The 20,104-nt window shown below is 30.4% G+C and overlaps 3 protein-coding genes across 4 annotated transcripts; all 3 read left to right on the top strand.

Moving 5' to 3' along the window:
* The first annotated feature begins 3,818 nt into the window (after positions 1 to 3,818).
* LOC124951278 (glycylpeptide N-tetradecanoyltransferase 1) lies at positions 3,819 to 6,418 on the top strand. Its single transcript, XM_047499444.1, has 8 exons — positions 3,819 to 3,978; positions 4,428 to 4,663; positions 4,737 to 4,947; positions 5,019 to 5,135; positions 5,202 to 5,372; positions 5,461 to 5,641; positions 5,741 to 6,004; positions 6,081 to 6,418. The coding sequence occupies exons 1-8, from the start codon at positions 3,902 to 3,904 to the stop codon at positions 6,237 to 6,239; spliced, it is 1,416 nt and encodes a 471-aa protein (XP_047355400.1). The 5' UTR covers positions 3,819 to 3,901; the 3' UTR covers positions 6,240 to 6,418.
* Positions 6,302 to 11,943, top strand: LOC124951281 (hyaluronidase A). Of its 2 annotated transcripts, none has more exons than XM_047499470.1 (5): positions 6,302 to 6,886; positions 10,040 to 10,233; positions 10,372 to 10,798; positions 11,137 to 11,341; positions 11,470 to 11,943. In XM_047499470.1, exons 1-5 carry the CDS (start codon positions 6,867 to 6,869, stop codon positions 11,656 to 11,658), a joined length of 1,035 nt encoding a protein of 344 aa, XP_047355426.1. In that variant the 5' UTR covers positions 6,302 to 6,866; the 3' UTR covers positions 11,659 to 11,943. The 2 variants fall into 2 exon arrangements, with proteins under 2 accessions (XP_047355426.1, XP_047355416.1); XM_047499460.1 differs by lacking the exon at positions 6,302 to 6,886 and adding an exon at positions 8,593 to 9,583.
* Positions 11,944 to 16,371: 4,428 nt separating this feature from the next.
* Positions 16,372 to 19,441, top strand: LOC124951287 (hyaluronidase B). Its single transcript, XM_047499484.1, has 5 exons — positions 16,372 to 17,092; positions 17,700 to 17,908; positions 18,060 to 18,486; positions 18,919 to 19,123; positions 19,249 to 19,441. Exons 1-5 carry the CDS (start codon positions 17,031 to 17,033, stop codon positions 19,417 to 19,419), a joined length of 1,074 nt encoding a protein of 357 aa, XP_047355440.1. The 5' UTR covers positions 16,372 to 17,030; the 3' UTR covers positions 19,420 to 19,441.
* Positions 19,442 to 20,104: the final 663 nt, after the last annotated feature.

Raw genomic sequence — 20,104 nt, 5'->3', positions numbered from 1 at the left:
TATATATATATGTGTGTGTGTGTGTGTGTGTGTCTATATGTATGTATGTATGTATGTATATATGTATATATGTATGAGGATCGATCGTTATCCTCCAGGCGACTGTTCAATTTTCCCGCGGTCTCTCACAGTACGTCCTGGAAATCGAGGTTAATCGTTGAGATAAGGTAGAAATCTTCCTTTTCGTTACAGACAAACACATATACGCCTCGACATACGCAAATTATTACTGCTACTACTGTTGCTGCTACTAATACTGGTAGTGGTACTGGTACTGGTACTGGTACTGGTACTGGTACTGGTATTGGTACTGGTGCTAGTGTTAGTGCTAGTGCTAGTGCTGGTGCTAGTGCTGGTGTTGGTGCTGATGCTGGTGCTGTAGCTTTACTTCTTCTATTCTCTAAAGCGACCATATGAACAACGCGAAGCTCATGGGACTCGAGAGATTTCTTTAAATTCTAAGTGAGTAAGAGAAAGAGAGAAAGAGAGAGAGAGAGAGAGAGAGAGAGAGAAAGAGAGAGAGAGATTGAACGTGTTTATCATATAATGGAATAATCGATCGAACGTTGAGCTTCGTTAATCGACATATACATACATATATATATATATATACATATTTATATACATATATATATATACATACGTACATTCATACATACATACATACATATATACATACATAAATACATATGTTGTATGTATCGAGGATTGACACTGTACTTTACGACGACGGAATTTCAATGAAAAATAAATCGAAATGACGCGTACCTAAAACTTGTTTAAATACCTACTGACTCGCCTATTACAGACTACTTATTGCTATAAACGATTATAAACGATTATATACATATATATATATATATATATATATATATATATATATATATATATATATATTATGATATAGACACTATACATTGTTTCGGCATGATGTAAGAATACTGTTGGTAATGAAATAAAAAAAGAGATATACTTGTCATATTGTTCATCATCCTCCTTCTTCCAAAGATTCCAAAGATCAATCCAATATATATCTTATCCTCGTTTGTTATCTAAGTGTTACTCGATATTAAACATTAGAAATTTCTTATAAAAGTACATACAAACTAATCGGATATTCGATGACACGATGAAATCCTTTTATTAAGAGGTGTGAGAAAAATGTCTCTTGTGTGGAAAAACCAAAGCACTTACACGGTCTTCTAGCTAACACCTCTATTTCTTGCCTTTTCCTTTCTTTTCTTTTTTTTTTTTTTTTTTTTTTCCAAAAGTTTTCTCGGACGTTCTCGGAATACTCGGTTTTGTATTATACCGACGGTAGAGTTACCCACGTGAAATAAATTAGTTAAATGAATTTTAGTTTGAAACTAGTTTTACGTGGATACATGCATTCTCGTATATATCGTCGAATCTCTCTCTCTCTCTCTCTCTCTCTCTCTCTCTCTCTCTCTCTCTTTCTTTAATCTTTTTTCCAAATTATTCATTCAATGAACTAGAAAACGGATTGCTTTACATTGGTAACATTTTCTGTTGTAATTCGTATCTATTCGTAGGTTTGCACACGTATTCGTTAAATGATTGTTGATCAGTAAATTACTGATTATATTAAACGAATAATATAATTATTCGTATAAAAGATATAAAATGTTACTAGATAAAAATAGTTTCATTAAGCAACATAATAATACGTACTTAAAGCTATAAGATTAAAATTAAATTTTTCAAGTTAAATGAGATAAAGACTAAATTCGTAAGATTAAACATTGAAAGCTAAATGCTTCGAAATAAACGATTGAAAGTGCTTGAAACAATCGAAATGTTTAAAACTAAACGTTGATGATTAAATTCGTAAAACTAAATGTTGGAAAATAAATTTTTAAAATTAAACGACTGAGGCAAAATGCTAACGAAAAATTAAACGGTGAAAGTTAAATTTTATAAATTTTGCAAATGAAATGAAATGTATGAAATTAAAAGAGGAAGTTAAATTCTTAATGATAAATGTTGAAAGTCAAATTTCTATAACTAAACGTTAAAAGCAAAATTGTTAAAACATTAATTTTATTAAATGTAAATTCTAAAATCTTAAAGATTCAAGAAAAATTTCAAAAATCAAATATAATATAAATCGTATACTTAAAATTAAACGATTGAAACCACGAATAAATGAAAAGTCGCAACGAACGTTGTATAATAGAAAAGGTATTCAAATCATACCCAATATCGATTTATCCTTTTTCTCGATGAAGATGAAAAAATATCTCTAATGAAGATCTGCGTATTCTTTCATCCATTATTTCTTATCCCTTTTTCGTCATTAGATTCAACGAAATCTTGTCAATATTCTATTATAACATCGAAATCTTCGTTGATTAATACTCAGCTTTCGTTTTCTACAGATTTTATTAATATAGTATAGATTAAACAAGATAATTAACAATAAAAACATATAAATAAATGGTATAAACGAATGCACATACACACACACACACACATATACACAAAATATATATATATATAAAAATTATATATATATATAATTTTTTTATTATTAATATTAATAATATATATTTGAGTATAATATTAATATCATATATATAATTATATATATATATATATATATATATATATATATATATTAATTATTGATTTATATAAAATATACATAATAATATAGTATATTAATTAAACAGCTTGATCAAAAGTACGATTACGAAAGATAATACGTGAGTAAATATACATACTGGATCGCGTGTAGCAACTCGTCAATCGTATTATATATTGTACGACGTCGCAATAACGACTGAACCAAAAGAAAACGAAATTGTAAGTATGTACTTATAACCTTACTACTGTACTACTCTTGATCGATCGATCAAAAGGATTATCGAAAAAGTAAACAAATGTATAATAGTATTATTATCACTTGTGTGAATATTATTTCGTATAAATCTACGTTCAAATGCAATTCGATATCAAGGATTTATATAGATCAAAAAAACATACTACTAAATAGATCCTTATTTATTATTTATACATTAAATAATAATCAATTATCTAACACATATGTATATGTATGTATGTATATTATTATATTAATAATATAATCAAATTAATTAATAGATTAATAGTACTAGATTAATAGCATAATATATGTATATGTATGTGTATATATATTATTATATTTAATAATTATTATGAATAATTATATATATTTAATATTATATTTATATACATACCTCATTTTTTCAACAATTAATTAACGTTTCTTCTCTCACCGATCATGTTCCTCACTAATTTGAAAAAAGCAGGTAAGTCCTATATCAAATATTTCAAGAGTTAGAACTTGTATTCTGATTGGCTGAAGAGCGAAAAATGGCTGTCGCTTATTGGTCGATGAAAATTCCTACCTTTTACGTCATCCAATAAACGTCAATGTTATTTTATAGATATTACTCTTTATACTTATAAATATATTTCATATATTATTATTTGACATTTTACAATTTCTATTTTGTTTCGTAGTATAAAATATATCGAAGTATTAAAAAAAAATTTTCGAACTGTAAGCTTAATAACTTTAATATTCAGATATATCATATAATTATATAAATTGTGAACAACAAATTAAAGTGTTTTCTCTTTAAAAAAGTTCTTTTTTTATTATAGTAATAAAATATTAATAAATTAATGAATAAATGAATTTAATCATATTGTTAAATGTTATTAATTGTAAAGGAACACACTTTTATGTACATTATCAAGCATTCTTACCTTGTAGAAAATGAGAGCCAATCATCGCTATGGTCATGTGATCAGCCTCATTCGAAGTTTTAGATTCAAGTCATGTAGACGGCGCTAGTAAAGATAGCGCGTGCGCAGCTACAAAATCTATATTAAAATGGAGGATAAGAATCAGGTCGTGGAGCGAGAGGCTAAGAAAGATGAAATTCATGAAAAAGATGGGCATTCCAAAAGGTACGTTATCAATCTTTATCGTACGATTCGTGTGCCATTTTTTTATTTCGATTGCAACATTTGTTTTCTTCGATCACTTAGAAGTAAAAATTGATGTGACGGCCGGTAGTTTTGCAGTCGGTACACTGAGACCTTCCAATGCAGCCACTGTATAATCATTAACGATTAATATTTCAATAAACATTATCTCTTCTTACAATATTATTTCATCCTTCCTTTGTAAAAACTTATTTTTCATTCCAACACTTTGGTTATGATTTATAAAGTAATAAATAAACATGTACATAATTTTTATCTACAACATAAGTTTTCTCCATTCCTATGTTATTAATTGAAAATATATAATCTATTAAAACTATACATATAATTTCATAAATATCGATTTGTCTACGTGATGTTAAATATCTTATCTTGATATTGAAACGTTAAATTCTATCTCATGTGTCTAGTTCTAAGAAAAGGAACCGTAAGAAAAAGAAACAACCAGTACATTCCACGAGTGAAAATCACAATAATGCAGGACACAGTGAAGAAAAAAATCTTCACAGTGCTTGTAATATCTCCATAAAGGAGATACAAATGGCTATGGAAGTATTTAATATGCAACAAAAGCCTGCCAAAACTCAAGAAGAAGCAATGCAAAAGCCTTATCAATTTTGGAGTACCCAACCAGTACCTAAAATGGGTAGGTTTGCAAAAAATGTTTATAATTAAAGTAAGTACGTATGTAAAGTAATTTTGTTATCATAAAATTTTAGATGAAAAAATTGTGTGCAATGAACCAATTGAACCTGATAAAACTTCCATAAGGGCAGAACCTTATTCGTTGCCAGAAGGTTTTCAATGGGATACTTTAAACCTTGATGATCCTTTGGTATTAGCAGAATTATATTCTCTGCTATCAGAAAACTATGTAGAAGACGACGATGCGATGTTTAGATTTGATTATCCACCTATATTTTTGAAATGGTCATTATTATTACATATAAAATTTATAAATAATAAAAAAGATGATTACTGGAATATCTATGGATTTTTAGGGCATTACAACCACCAGGATGGTGTAAAGAATGGCACTGCGGTGTTAGAGTCAGCAAAAGCGGACGTCTAGTCGGTTTCATTTCCGCTATTCCAGCTACTCTACGCATTTATAACCAGTGAGCATACAATAGTTAAATCATAATTTTATTGTATTTTTTCTCTAATTCTTAAATTTATTTTAGTACTAAAAAGATGGTTGAAATAAATTTCTTGTGTGTACATAAGAAATTAAGATCCAAAAGGGTTGCTCCTGTTCTGATACGAGAAATTACAAGGAGAGTAAATCTTCAAGGAATATTTCAGGCTGTGTATACTGCTGGAGTTGTATTACCAAAACCAGTTGCAACTTGCAGGTATTTCATTACTAATAAACAAACATTTTTTTTCAAATGTATACACGTATTTTATTTCTATGAAATTCATATTCATTATTATGTTTAGATATTGGCATCGATCGCTTAATCCAAAGAAGCTTATTGAAATAAAATTTTCTCATCTCTCGCGTAACATGACTATGCAAAGAACTTTAAAACTGTATAAACTGCCAGAGAACACCAAGGTGCCTGGATTTAGGAAGCTCGTTTATACAGATATTCCACAAGCTCACAAAATTTTAAGCGATGTAAGTTTCAATATTTCTTAATATTATATAAATGAAAAAAAAAAAAAATATATATATATATATATATATATATATATATACATACATCGTATGTTTCAGTACTTAGAAAAATTTGATCTGGCACCGATTTTTACAATCGAGGAATTTCAACATTGGTTCCTTCCACAAAATGGCATGATCAATACTTTTGTAGTGGAAAATGATGGTAAAATTACGGATATGGTTAGCTATTACACATTACCAAGTTCAATAATGCATCATCAAGCACATAAGACCTTAAAAGCCGCATATAGTTTTTACAATGTCTCCACCGTCACTCCATGGCTCGAGCTTATGACCGATGCTCTTATATCAGCCCGTAACGTAAGTCTAAATATCTTTTCATCGTATCTTATTGTTTAGAAAAATCCTATTGTTAAAGAAAAATTATTTTACACAGTTGGGCTTCGACGTATTTAATGCTCTGGACTTGATGGATAATAAGGAGTTCTTGGAACCTTTGAAATTTGGTATTGGCGATGGTAATCTCCAATATTATTTATACAACTGGCGTTGCCCAAGTATGACGCCTGGAAAAATTGGTTTGGTGCTCCAGTAGACTTCTAGATCAACATGTTGTTGACTAGAATATAAAACGATTGTAAGCTTGCGTGAGTGAAAGAAAAGAATGCAAGAGTGTGAGTGACGAGAAAGAAATATGGCAATATGAGATGCACACGTAAGAATATAAAACGATGCAAAAAAAAAAAAAAAGAAAATGAAGAGGAGTGCGGAACCTCTAATATTTCCGCGATTACAAAGGATAATAAAAGAAAAAAAGAAAAAATGAAAAAAAAAACAAAACAAAAAAAATAGCGAGCAAATGAACGTTAAAATAACAGCAGAAGAAAAGGGAGGAGGGTTGAATAAATACGTGTGAAAAAATCTTTCGATACTGTGAGTCGATCTCTCAGTAATTTCGGATATCATTCTTTCCAACGTCCTTGATACTCGGATATGACGAGACATGGACATGGTCAAGATCAGTACGGTGTAGAGAAAATATTGCATGCGCCAACGCGAGTGTATATACGTATATTATGTGCGTGATTCGAGCAATGTAGATAAGTATCGTAACTTTAGTAACTTGACCGACCCACGCAAAGGGTGAGAACATAAACAACTAGGATGCGATCTAACTTCTTCGAGAGAACTATGTTTCCTTTGCACCTTCTTGACAAGATAGATGATAATGCGTATGTCAAGGTAAGAATGAAAAACAACAAAAAAAGAAAAAAAAAAAAAGAAAAAAACAGAATTACAATAAAATGAGATTCGTCGGCAAAGTATCCCTCTTTTCTCTTCTCGTTACCTTCTTTTTTAATTATTTATTTTCTTTCTTCCTTTCTTTATCTCTCTTTTTCTTCTTACAATGATCGATCACAAATGTAAAATGTTTTTACATTAATACATGAAATATTTTTATCCTTAAAAAGCTACCCGTCCTTTTTCCTATACTTAGCTTTATCGATTTCATCCACAACTCTCTGCTACCCATCGACGATAATATAGCTTCGAGAAGACAAAAGAATGGACAAAAGACGTCAACTTTCGGAAAACTCGACATTTATCCCGCATGTCATTGCTTACTTTCATCTATTTCTTCTTTTTCGCTTTTTTAATTTCATTTAAAAACATATTATAATAAAAAAAAGAAAAAGAAAACACTTTACGAATTGATCTAACGAATAAACAATTACATTCGATCGTTGATTTGCCAGCCATAAATACGATTTATATATTATATTTTATTCATTTATCACGACATTATTGTACTTCTCGGCGCATTTTTTTTTTTTCTTTTTTTTTTTTTTTTTTTTTTTTTTTTTTTTTTTTTTTTTTTTTTTTTTAAATTTAATTCATCTTCTATGATTGTCCAACAGGCACACGCACACAATCCCACCACATCTCCTTCCCATCCTCCATATACGCAGAAAACTATAACTCACGGATATGCTCTCTCAACAGAGAAAAAGTTTTTCTTTGTAACTGCCGCTCTAGATAAAAACGACCGTCTCGAAGAACTCCGACGGTCGACATGCAAGGCCTTCTTCTCAAGATAAAAGAGAAGAAACTATGTTTCTGTCACAATTAGCTGACTTAACATTTGTATTCTATTTAGATAGGATGTTAGCAGGCACACATCCTCCGATAAGTTCGTAGGCACAACAAACATTAATTTAGATCGATAATAATACACATCCGTCAATAAATATTTATTATTCATACCGGCGACCGATGAAGAAAAAAAAAAATAAAATAAAATAAAATAAAAAAAAAATAAAAATTGTCTCATCACATCTAAATTGTATTTCTATCTAATCTGATCGATTAAATCGTATAAATATCGAATATTATCGGATCATAAGAAGAATATTTGACGGGATTAATTCAATTAGGATTATGTCAAACGCGCTATTATAAAATGATAAAACGTGCAACAAACGATACGAATGTTTTTTCACCTAATAAAGTATGAAGTCTAACAAGGTGCAAATTATAAATTAAATTATGATATAAAACTCGTATCGTTGATTATCTATCGACAAATATTTTAAAAAGAAACATCGTTAAACATTATACGACATTGGAAATATATATATATATATATATATATATATATATATATATATATATATATATATATATATATAAAAGAAGAAAAGAAAATGTCGCCATAACTGATATAAAAAATACGCAGTACGTAGTTTATAACTTCTTCGAACATTGTAACACATGTAATAAACGGAGGAAAAGTACTTTTACTACTTCCGTGTTTGTAATTATATCGTATTCTGCGGGTATCAAGTCAATATTAATATTCATGTCTTTGACGTTTTATTTATCTAAGAAAATATTGCTGTTATATAAGAAAATTTCATATTACCATATTTTATTATTTTTAGTAGAAACGTTATAATTTGCAAATTTAACTACTACCATCAGTTAATACATGCACCATTTTTATTTCATCTTGTTATATATACGTTATATATACATGTATATACGTATATACATAACAGAGTTCACTTAAACACACATATGAAGGTATTCACGATAAGCGAATATCCTTCGTTCGGTAATAATCCCCCGTTAAATCGTGTGCGATCCATAAAGTTATCATATTTCGTGCTCTCGGTTATATTTACAATACTATTTAGATTCGCAGTCATTGGTACACTTGCAATTGCTCGATAATATAACGCAAATATCATTGACACGAGGGTCATACTGTTGCGGACTCTGTAATTCCTTTGGGAATAGAAAAAGGCCAACTCTTAACGATAAATTTGAATGCGGATTGCAAAACGTGAGAGTATTACGCGAGATAAAGAAGTAGAAAGAGAGAGAAATGTTTACTCTTGTTCATCCACGAACAACCCTTTTGCTCTCTTGAAACTTAGGAAACGTAGAGAGAGTCGCTCTTAACGTGCCATTGATAATGGAAAGGAAAAAAAGGAAAAGAGAAGAGAAAGTAGAATATGAGAGGATAAAAAAAAGGATGCGGAAACAAGAAAAAAAATGTCATACAATATCCCGGAACAAGAGATAACGCTTCGTGTGTCACTGATAGAAGTACGTAGGTGGGGAACACAAGACACGATGCGGGATAAATACTGGCCCGAAATCGTGCGGAATTCAGTCTCAATTCTGGTGTACTATCATCGTTAACGTTTTTCTATAGACTAGAATTTATTACGGAAGAATTGCAAGGATCGATCGATCATAATATAATTCGAACGACGTGGAATTTAAATAGAAAAAGAAATTGATAATATGTGAGAGGATCGTTTAGCGAACGTATAGTTATTAAAATAATTTGGATTGGCCTTACTAAATCATGCTCCTAGTGATCCTTTTTCTTTACTTACTTCATCCCTTAGTGAACGGCAATTTAAACAGGTAGCTACTGTCTAATGAAAGAATAAAAGAAAGAAAAAAGAATGCAAAGAATAGTACTCGCAAGTTTTCTTTTTCTTTTCTTTTTCATCGAACGATATCTACGAGAGTTATATTATCACAATAGATCATTTTATGGATGATCTTGGTTTTCCTCGAACTTGATCAATCGATATGTTAATAAGTTTATTTCAATCTCTTTTTTATAGCCTGTTCGAAAGTGGAAAGTATAATTAAATCTGTTTTGAATTAGTTATAAAACGGGCTATCTATTCTATTTTAGTTTTGGAATTTTATATACTTATAAAATTATATATATATAGACGGAAAAAAGAGAGTGAAAGGATGAGTTCAAGTTCAAACACATCGGTGTATCTTATCTAATATGTGTCATTGTTCCTGAAGTCAGTATATAATATCACCATCGATGATATCCATTCCCCCACTTAACTTTTTCAGAACGAATTGGCCGAAAAAAATCTTTAACATTTATTGGAACGTTCCTACCTATTTTTGTCATCAGCATGACGTCTACTTCAATGAGTTGACAAAATTTGATATCAAATATAATCCTAAGGGAAATTATCGCGGTGATACGATATCACTCTTTTATGATCCTGGAAATTTTCCTGCTATGGTGCCACTCAAAAATGGTAATCTTTTACTCTTCGTTTTTATTTCTATCTTAAATAAATTTTAAGGCACGATATTCGTATTGAAAATATCTTTAAATTCCTCTTTAAATATCTTTACTTCGATCGATTATGCAATCTTATTAGATAATTGTTTAGGCACATATGACATAAGAAACGAAGGAGTTCCTCAAAAAGGTAACATCACAGTTCATCTTCAACAATTTACCAAAGAATTAGATGAAATATATCCAAAGAAAATTTCCGGTGGTATTGGTGTGATAAACTTTAATAAATGGAGACCAATCTTTCGACGCAATGTGAATAATTTAAAGATAAATAAGGAGGTTTCCATAGATCTTGTTCGCAAGGAACATCCAAAATGGGATAAATCAATGATCGAAACGGAAGCATCGAATAGATTCGAAAAATCTGCCAGAATATTTATGGAAAAAACTTTAAAATTGGCGAAGGATATTAGGAATAAAAATAAATGGGGTTATCACGGGTATCCCTATTGTCCTACTGCTTCAACTGGTAATCCTAGCTTTGATTGTGACGCTCTAGCGATGAACGAGAACGACAAGTACGAGATTAGAAATATTTGATTGGAATAAGTTAATTCATTTCATACGATCGATCAACAATTATGATTTTATTAAACTTATATTATTAATTTTTTATTTTTTTCATTATGTATAACATACGATAAATATGTTTGAATAATTTGCGCTTACTTCCCATGATATTTATCAGTATTTGAACAAACGATTAGCGTGGGATTCTTATAAAAAGCAAACGATTTATGATTAACAAAGTCAATGTCAATTATTTCCTATTGAAAGTTAGAGTATGTCAATAATTTATCTTCCTATTCTATGTTATCTAATCGTTCATTTAAAAGATCGTACGTTTCTCATACAGGCTATCGTGGCTATTCAAGTATCAAGATGTACTTTTGCCATCCGTCTATGTGAAACATGTTCTAAAACCAGAGGAAAAAATTGGTCTAGTACGAGGAAGCGTGAAAGAAGCTGTTAGAATCTCAAAAAAATTTGAACATTTACCTAAAGTACTATCTTATTGGTGGTACGCATATGAAGATAAAATGGACACTTTTCTTACCGAGGTTAGTAGAATTTTATTTCGAAATTTAAAATATCATGCTTATAAAAACCAAATTAAATCGTATCCTCTTAACTTCTCAGTTATTAAAGATTTTATACTTTCTTATATTCGATTTTTATATTCTCATAGACCGACGTGAAAAATACTTTCCGAGAAATTCTTATTAATGGTGGGGATGGTATTATTATATGGGGTACCATGCATGACTTAAACAAAGAGAAATGTGAAAAATTGAAACAGTACTTATCGACGATTTTGGGACCAATCGCTTTTAAAGTGATGGAAGCTGTCAAAAAAAGAACACCATTAAACTTTTAATACAATCTATAACCTATTACCGATGGTGATAGAGTGCGTTCAATGATCTGCTTTGTAAATATTACTAGTATTGCAACGATACCATCACATTGAAAAGATTTGTCACAAACAAAAAATAAAACTGTAATTTACAAGATCACAACATTAATAATCAAAATAAGAAAATAATTAATAATCAAATTAGTAAAAATAAGTATATATCAAAAAATATTGTGTCTGACGTCCATATATGTATTTAATTTCCTTTGTGACTAAAACCAATAAATGTATTACTTCGCATTAAGAATGATGCATAATCCTTTAAAATAATATTCCAAGTACGTAAAAATATTCTTCGTCACAATAATTCCGGAAGTATTAATTAAAATACAGAATCCTAGAAAGAGGAAGAAAGACGAAATTAAGAAATACTACGTACGGGTATAAAGTCATTAAGACCGTTTAACTATTAACGAGTTCGGATCACTATCACGATTTTCGATCTTCGTCACCTTATCCTCCCCTTCCTCTTTCTCTTTCTCATCCTTTACTTTTTCCTGTTCATTTCGAAGTAGCAAATCGAGCGAAATTTACAACGAATATACTTTAGCACTAACAGGCAAGTTTTATTTGTCCGAGGTGTAAGATCTCAGGCGATTTCGTTTTTTACACATGATTACATCGAGTAGAGGTAGTCAAAGATCACTTTTGCTCACGGATGATCCACCTTTTTATCTCTCTCTCCCTCTTTCTCTCTCTCTCTCTCTCTCTCTCTCTCTCTCTCTCTCTCTCTCACTGTCTCTCGTTCTCTCCCTTTGTCCCTCTTCAACTCTCTTTTGACAATCATGCATCTTTCTTTGTTTTGTGTCGAGAATACTATGAGAGCTCTTGAGAGTGAAGGAAAGTGAGTAGAAAAAAGTCAAAATGATGGTTATTAAAGCAACTATAGTAAACATATACATACTTTTTAACTGCAATAAAAATATCATAACTTAAATAAATGACATTATGTAATCTTTTAAAACTATGAATATAATTTTTGTGTAGGCGTATTATTAAATATCTTGTCTGTTATCGAAACGCCCAATTCTATCTTTTGTGTCTGGTTTTAAGAAAAAAAAAAAAATCATAAGAAAACAAAACAGTCAGTAACATTCCACGAGTGAAAATTATAATGATACAAAGACATAGTGAAGAAAAATATCTTTAGGTTACTTGTGATATTTGAATAAAGGTGATACAAATCGATGTGGAAGTATTTATAATATGCAATAAAAGCTCGCTAAAAATATTGATAAAGAAACAATACAAAAGTCTTATCAATTTTTGAAGTATGCAACTAGTACGTAAGATTATCTCTGCTATCAAAAAATCTACGATGGCATACTTAGATTTGATTATCGAACAATATTTTTGAAATGATAATTATTATTACGTGTAAAAATTTCAAATAACAAATAAAAAACAGATTGCTAAAGTACATACCCATTTTTAGAACATTATAACCACAAAAATGTATAGAATGTCACTGTCATACTAGAGCCAAAAAAAAAACGTATGTTTAGTCCGATTTCATTTCCCTAATCCAGCTATTCTATGCTTACATAATCAGCATTTGATTTATATTTATATCTCACTTTTATTATATTTTTTTCTCTAATCTTTGGATTTATTTTACCGATAAAAAAATGGTGAAGACAACAAATTTTTTGTATATACATAAGAAATCAAGATTCAAAAATATTGTAAAGATTATTATTATATTGAATTATATTATTATACTAAAAAAAAATTATTATATTGAACAATATTTTATTTATATGTATAAAATTGTAATGGCTAAACATAGATATATTAAATTGTATATTTTTGTTAATCACAATGAGTGATTAACAAAATGAGAGATACATGACAGGAAAAAAGAATTTTTTTTATTCATGAACAATCGAAATATTATATATACAGATTTATTCAAATATACCATGGTGTCCGAATAATTTTGTCAATATATGTATAAATATATATATATATATATATATATATATATATATATATATATATACATATATTGGATTTCGATGTATTCAATGCATTAAATTTAATGGATTGGAAATTTTGAAATTTGGTATTGGCGATAGTAATCTCTAATATTACTTATACAACTGGCGTTGTTCAAATATGAAGTCCGAATATTCCAATAGACTTTTAGATCAATATATTATTGACTGGAATATAAGAGAAAGAAACATGGCGATATTTGATATACACGTAAGAATATGAACGACGAAAAAAAAATGAAGAGGAGTGCGGAACCTCTAATATTTCCGCGATTACAAAGGATAATAAAAAAGAAATTAAAAAAAAAAAAAGAAAAAAAAATAAACGTTAAATAACAGCAGAAAAAGATGGAGGAGGGTTGAATAAATGCGTGTGGAAAAATCTTTCAAGACTGTAATTCGATTTATTAATGCTTTCGGATATCATTCTTTGCTACGTCCTTGGTACTCGACAAAAGATGACAGGGACAGGGTCAAGATCGGTATGATGTAGAGAAAATATTGCATGTGCCAAAGCGAATGTATATACGTATATGTGCGTGATTCAAGCAATCCAGATAAGTATCGTAAAGTTAGTAACTTGACCGAACCACGCAAAGGATGAAATCGTAAACAACTAGAATGCGATCTAACTTTTTCAAGAGAACTATCTTTCCTTTGCACCTTCTTGGTCAAGATAGATGACAATGAGTATCATGATAAGAATGTCAATGTTAAGATAAGAACGAAAAAAAAAAAATTAAAATAAGATTCATTGATGAAATATCTCTCTTTTCTCTTCTCGTTACTTTCTTTTTTTAATTATTTATTTATTATTTATTTATTTATTTTTTTTTCTTTATTTTTCGTTTTGCTTACAACAATCGATCACAAATGTAAAAGTTCTTGATGTTAACAGATGAAATATTTTTATCCTTTAAAATTATACGTCCTTCTTCCGGGACTCAGTTTGATCGATCGCACGGCCACTGTGAGTTATCCACCAACGATAAGATAACGATGAGAAAATGAAAGAATGAACAAAAGATGAAAAATTTTGAAACGTCGATTTAACTCGATATTTATTTGAATACTTAATTTAATCTTATTTAGCTTAATTTAATCTATTTCTTTTTTTCTCTTCTGTTTTTCTTTTTTCAATTTCATTTAGAATCAAGATTCGCTCTTATTATAATAAATAGAAGAAAGATATATGTTCGATCTAACAATTACGTTCGATTATTGAATCAATCGAAAATACCATTTATGTTTCATTGATTCATTGCGCCATCATTGCGACAACTCGACGTATTATTTTTTTTTTCTCTTATAAAAATTAACTCGTCTTTTATAATTGTTCAACAAGCAAATATATATATACGCACACACACACACGCAAAGAGAAAACTATATAACTCACGGACACATTCTCTTAACAGAGAAAAGTTTTTCTTTGTAACTGCCGCTCTAGATAAAAACGCCCGTCTCGAAGAACTCCGACGGTCGACATGCAAGGCCTTCTTCTCAAGATAAAAGGAACGAAACTATGTTTCTGTCACAATTAGCCGGCTTAACATTTGCATTCTATTTAGATAGGATGCTACCAGACACATCCTCCGACGAGTTCGTAGGCACAACAAACGTTAGTCTACAACGATAATAATCCACATCCGTCGATAAGTATTTATTCCCCGTGCCGTTGACAAAAAGAAAAGAAAGAAAAAGTGAAAGGAAAAGCAAAGAAAAGAGCAAAAAAAAAAAAAAAAGAAAAAGAAAAGAAAAATGTCTCACCGCAGCCAAATTGTATTTTTTATAAAATCTAATTAAACGATCAATTAAATCGTATAAATATCGTGTATTATCGAATCATAAAAATATTCGAGTAAAGTTAATTCAATCAGATTATGTCAAATGCATTATTATAAAATGATAAAATGTGTGACAAACGATACGAATGTTTTTTATTTAATGAAATATGGAGTCTAACGAGGTACAGATTATAAATTTAATTATGGTATAAAGTTCCTAACGTCGATTATATCTACCGACGTGTATTTTAAACTGACCGTCGTTAAAAATTATACGACGTTGGGAATATAAAAAAAAAAAAAAGAAAAGAAAAGAAATAAAGAAAATATCGCTATAACCGATATAAAGAATACGAAGTACATGGTTTATGACTTCCTCAAACACTGTCCTACATGTAATAAACGAAGAATATTTTTACTACTTCCATAATATAGAACGTTTTATACTAGATATCTCTAGTCGTACGGATATCTAATCAATCTTAACATTGTTAGTTTTAATGTTTTGTTGACGTTTAAAAAAATATTACAATTTCATACTGAAGTATTATTTTATTCAATGAACTCGTTATTATAATTTGAAGCATTAACTGCGACCATAAATTACCGCATACAATATTTTTATTTCAACTTGTCACGTCCTATATACATTCATAACATAAAAATTTACCTAAATACAAAATGTAAAGTATTTGTGATAAACGAGTATCCTTCATTCGACAATAATCCCCCTAAATCGTAAAATTATCTTAGTTCGTGTTCTCGATTGTATATACAATTTTATTTCGATTCACAGACATTGGCACACTTGCGACTCCTCGATAAGATAATGGCAAGTATCATTGACTCGAGGGTCATATACTTGCAAAATCTTGTAATCCCTTTTGCGTAGTAGAAAAAGATGGACCGTTAACGATCGATTTGGATGCGGCTCGCAAAATGTGAAAGTAAAAAAGAAAAAGAGATAGAGAGATAGAGAGAGATAGATAGAGAGAGAGAGAGAGAGAGAGAGAGAGAGATATTTGCTTTCGTTCATGCTTGAACAACAACCCTCTTCTTCTTTCGAAGCATCGTAAAGGTCACCCTTAGCGACGTCGACGTACCATCGATAATGGAAAGGGAAAGAAAGAGAGGCGAGAAAGGAGAATATAAGAGGAAAAAAGAAATATGCGGAAACACGAAAAAACGTCAAACAATAGCCCGGAGTAAGAGATAACGCTTCGAGTCACTGGTAGAAGCACGTAGGTGGGGAACACAAGACACACAGACACGATGCGGAATAAATAGTGGTGTGAAATCGAGCGGAATTCAGTCGCACTTCTGGTGTACTATCGTCGTTAACGTTTTTCTATACACGAGAACGCAGTACGGGAGCATCGCAAGGATCGATCGATCATAGTGTGACTCACTCGACGTGGAATTAAATAGAGGAAAAAAAAGAGAGAAAAGAGAAAGAGAGATAAAGTTCCTTTAGAATTGATAACACATATGAGAGTCTCATTATTGAACGGACAATTATCAGTATCAGCACGATTGTCCTTACTAAATCATGCTCCTAGTGACCCTTTTACTTTTTTTTCTTCAGCCCTTAGTGAACGGCGACTCTTGCGGGTATTGTCTAATTAAAAAAAAAAAAAAAAAAAAAGAAAAAGAAAAAAAAGAAAAAAGGAAAAATGAAAAAAGAACAAAAAAGAAAAGAAAAAGAAAGTAAAAGTGAAAGGAAAAAGAAAAAGAAAACAATGAGTGTGACTCTTACAAATTTTTTTCTTTTTCATTCATCTTATCTATGGGAGTTATATTATCACAATAGATCATTTTATGACTGACCTAGTTTTCCTGCGGTGTAATCGATCAATACGCTAATAAGTTTATTTTAGTCTCTTTTACATAGCTTCTTCGAAATTAAAAAATATAGTTAAATTTCTTTCGAATTAAATGTAACGCCCGTTATCCTGGTATTCTATTTTAACTTTCGAATTTTTTATATATATATATATATATATGGTTTTATATATATGCTTATATATGGTTATATATATATATATAGAAAGAAAGAAAGAAAGAGAGAGAGAGAGAGAGAGAGAGAGAGAGAGAGAGAGAGAGAGAAAGATGAATTCAAGTTCAAATACATCGGTGTATCTTATCTAATATGTGTCATTGTCGCCCGAGTCAGTATATAATATTACCACCGATGACATCTCCCGCCTAACTTTTCCAGATCGAATTGCGAAAAATCCGAGAGACCGAAAAGAGTCTTCAACATTTATTGGAACGTTCCTACCTTTATGTGTCATCAATATGGTCTCTACTTCGACGAGGTGACAAATTTTAATATAAAACATAATTCTAAGGACAATTTCCAGGGGGACAAGATAGCAATTTTTTATGATCCTGGAGAATTCCCGGCGTTATTGCCACTCAAATATGGTAAAATTTTGCTTTACAATTTATCTCTATCGTATATGGATAAATTTTTTCAATGATATCGACATCGAAGATTTCTTTGAATTTTTCTACAACAGGTATCGTTGCATCGATAAAATGAATCTTACATGTGTAAATCTTACATATTGTTTAGGCAAATATAAGATAAGAAACGGTGGAGTTCCTCAAGAAGGTAACATAACGATACATCTTCAAAGATTTATCGAACATTTGGATAAAACATATCCAAATAGAAACTTCAGTGGTATCGGTGTAATCGATTTTGAAAGATGGAGACCGATCTTCCGACAAAATTGGGGCAATATGAAGATATATAAGAATTTTTCAATAGATTTAGTTCGCAAAGAACATCCATTCTGGAATAAAAAGATGATCGAATTGGAGGCATCGAAGAGGTTCGAAAAATATGCCAGACTTTTCATGGAAGAAACTTTGAAATTGGCCAAAAAGACTAGGAAGCAGGCTGATTGGGGTTATTATGGATATCCCTATTGCTTTAATATGTCGCCTACTAATTTCGTCCCTGATTGTGACGTTACAGCGATGCGCGAGAACGACGAGTACGAGATTAGAAATACTATTAAAATTATTAATATTATTAAAATTACATATATATAAAAAATTTATTTATTTTGCTCGATACATCAACGATTATAATTTTATTAAGTTTATATCATTAATTTCTTTTTTCTTTTTTTTTTTTTTTTTTTTTTTTTTTTTTTTTTTTTTCATTGTATATAACATGCGATAAATTTTTCTGAAAGTTCACGCGTGTTTCCTATAATTTATGAATACTCGATCAAAACGATTAGCCCGAGATCCTTATAAAAAACAAATGATCGAATACATGCGTATATTTAACAAGATCAATGTCAATTATTTCGTACTGGAAAATGAAGTAGGTCAATGAATTTGTTTTGAAGTAGATCAATGAATTGCTCTCTATCTGTTATCTAATCGTTTGTTTAAAAGATCATACCTTTCTCACGTAGGATGTCGTGGCTGTTCAATAATCAAAATGTACTTCTACCATCCGTCTATGTTAGACGTGAATTGACCCCTGATCAAAGAATTGGTTTAGTGCAAGGAAGAGTAAAGGAAGCTGTTAGAATCTCGAACAATTTAAAGCATTCACCGAAAGTGTTCTCTTATTGGTGGTACGTGTATCAGGACGAAACGAATACTTTTCTTACCGAGGTTAGTATTATCTTATTTCGAAATTTAGAATATTATGCTATCCAAAACCAAACTAAAACGAATCCTCTGTCCTTATTATTAAAAATTTTTATATTTTCTAATATTTGATTTCTGTATTTTCATAGACCGACGTGAAAAAGACTTTCCAAGAGATAGTGATAAACGGTGGGGATGGTATCATTATATGGGGTAGCTCGTCCGACGTAAACAGCTTAAGTAAATGTATGAGATTGCGGGAGTATCTGTTAACGGTTTTAGGACCAATCGCGGTTAACGTGACAGAAGCCGTTAACTAAAGATTACCCTACAAACTTTTAATACAATCTATGACCTCTTGCCGATGGTGATAGGTACGTTCAATGATCTGCTTTGTGAATACTACTGGTATTGCAATGGTGCCATCACATTGAAAAGACTTGTCACAAACAAAAAAGAAAACTATAATTTATAAGATTACAACATTAAAAACCAAAGAAAAAAAATAATTAATAATTAAATTAGTAAAAATAAATATATACCAAAGAATATTATATGCTCAATGTCCATATATGTTGTACTTAATCTAATTTCTTTGTGCCTAAAATCAATAAATGTATTACTTCGCATCGAAAAGTTATAATCCTTTAAAATGAAGTTCCGAGTACATAATAACATTCTTCGCTATAGTAATTCCGGAAGTATCGATTAAAATGCCAAATCGTAGAAAGAGGAAGAAGAAAGAAGAAAGTAAGAATTACACTACGTTCGGGTGTAAAGTCCTTAGGAGAGTTCGCCATTAACGAGTTTGGGATCCGGTGACGTTTCCCATTCTCGGTCTTCGTCACCTCCTCCTCCTCCTTTTCCTCTTGCTCCTCCTCCTCATCTTCCTGCTCGTTTCGAAGTAGCAAATCGAGTGAAGCTTACGGCGAACGCACTTTAGCACTAGCAGACGACAAGTTTTACTGGTTCGAGGTGTAAGGCCTCGGGCGATCTTGCTTTTTA

This window comes from Vespa velutina, chromosome 1, assembly GCF_912470025.1.
Source record: "Vespa velutina chromosome 1, iVesVel2.1, whole genome shotgun sequence".
NCBI classification, from domain to species: Eukaryota; Metazoa; Arthropoda; class Insecta; order Hymenoptera; family Vespidae; genus Vespa; species Vespa velutina.
Note: the sequence above shows the minus strand (reverse complement) of the source record. Positions and strands in the feature narration are given on the sequence as shown.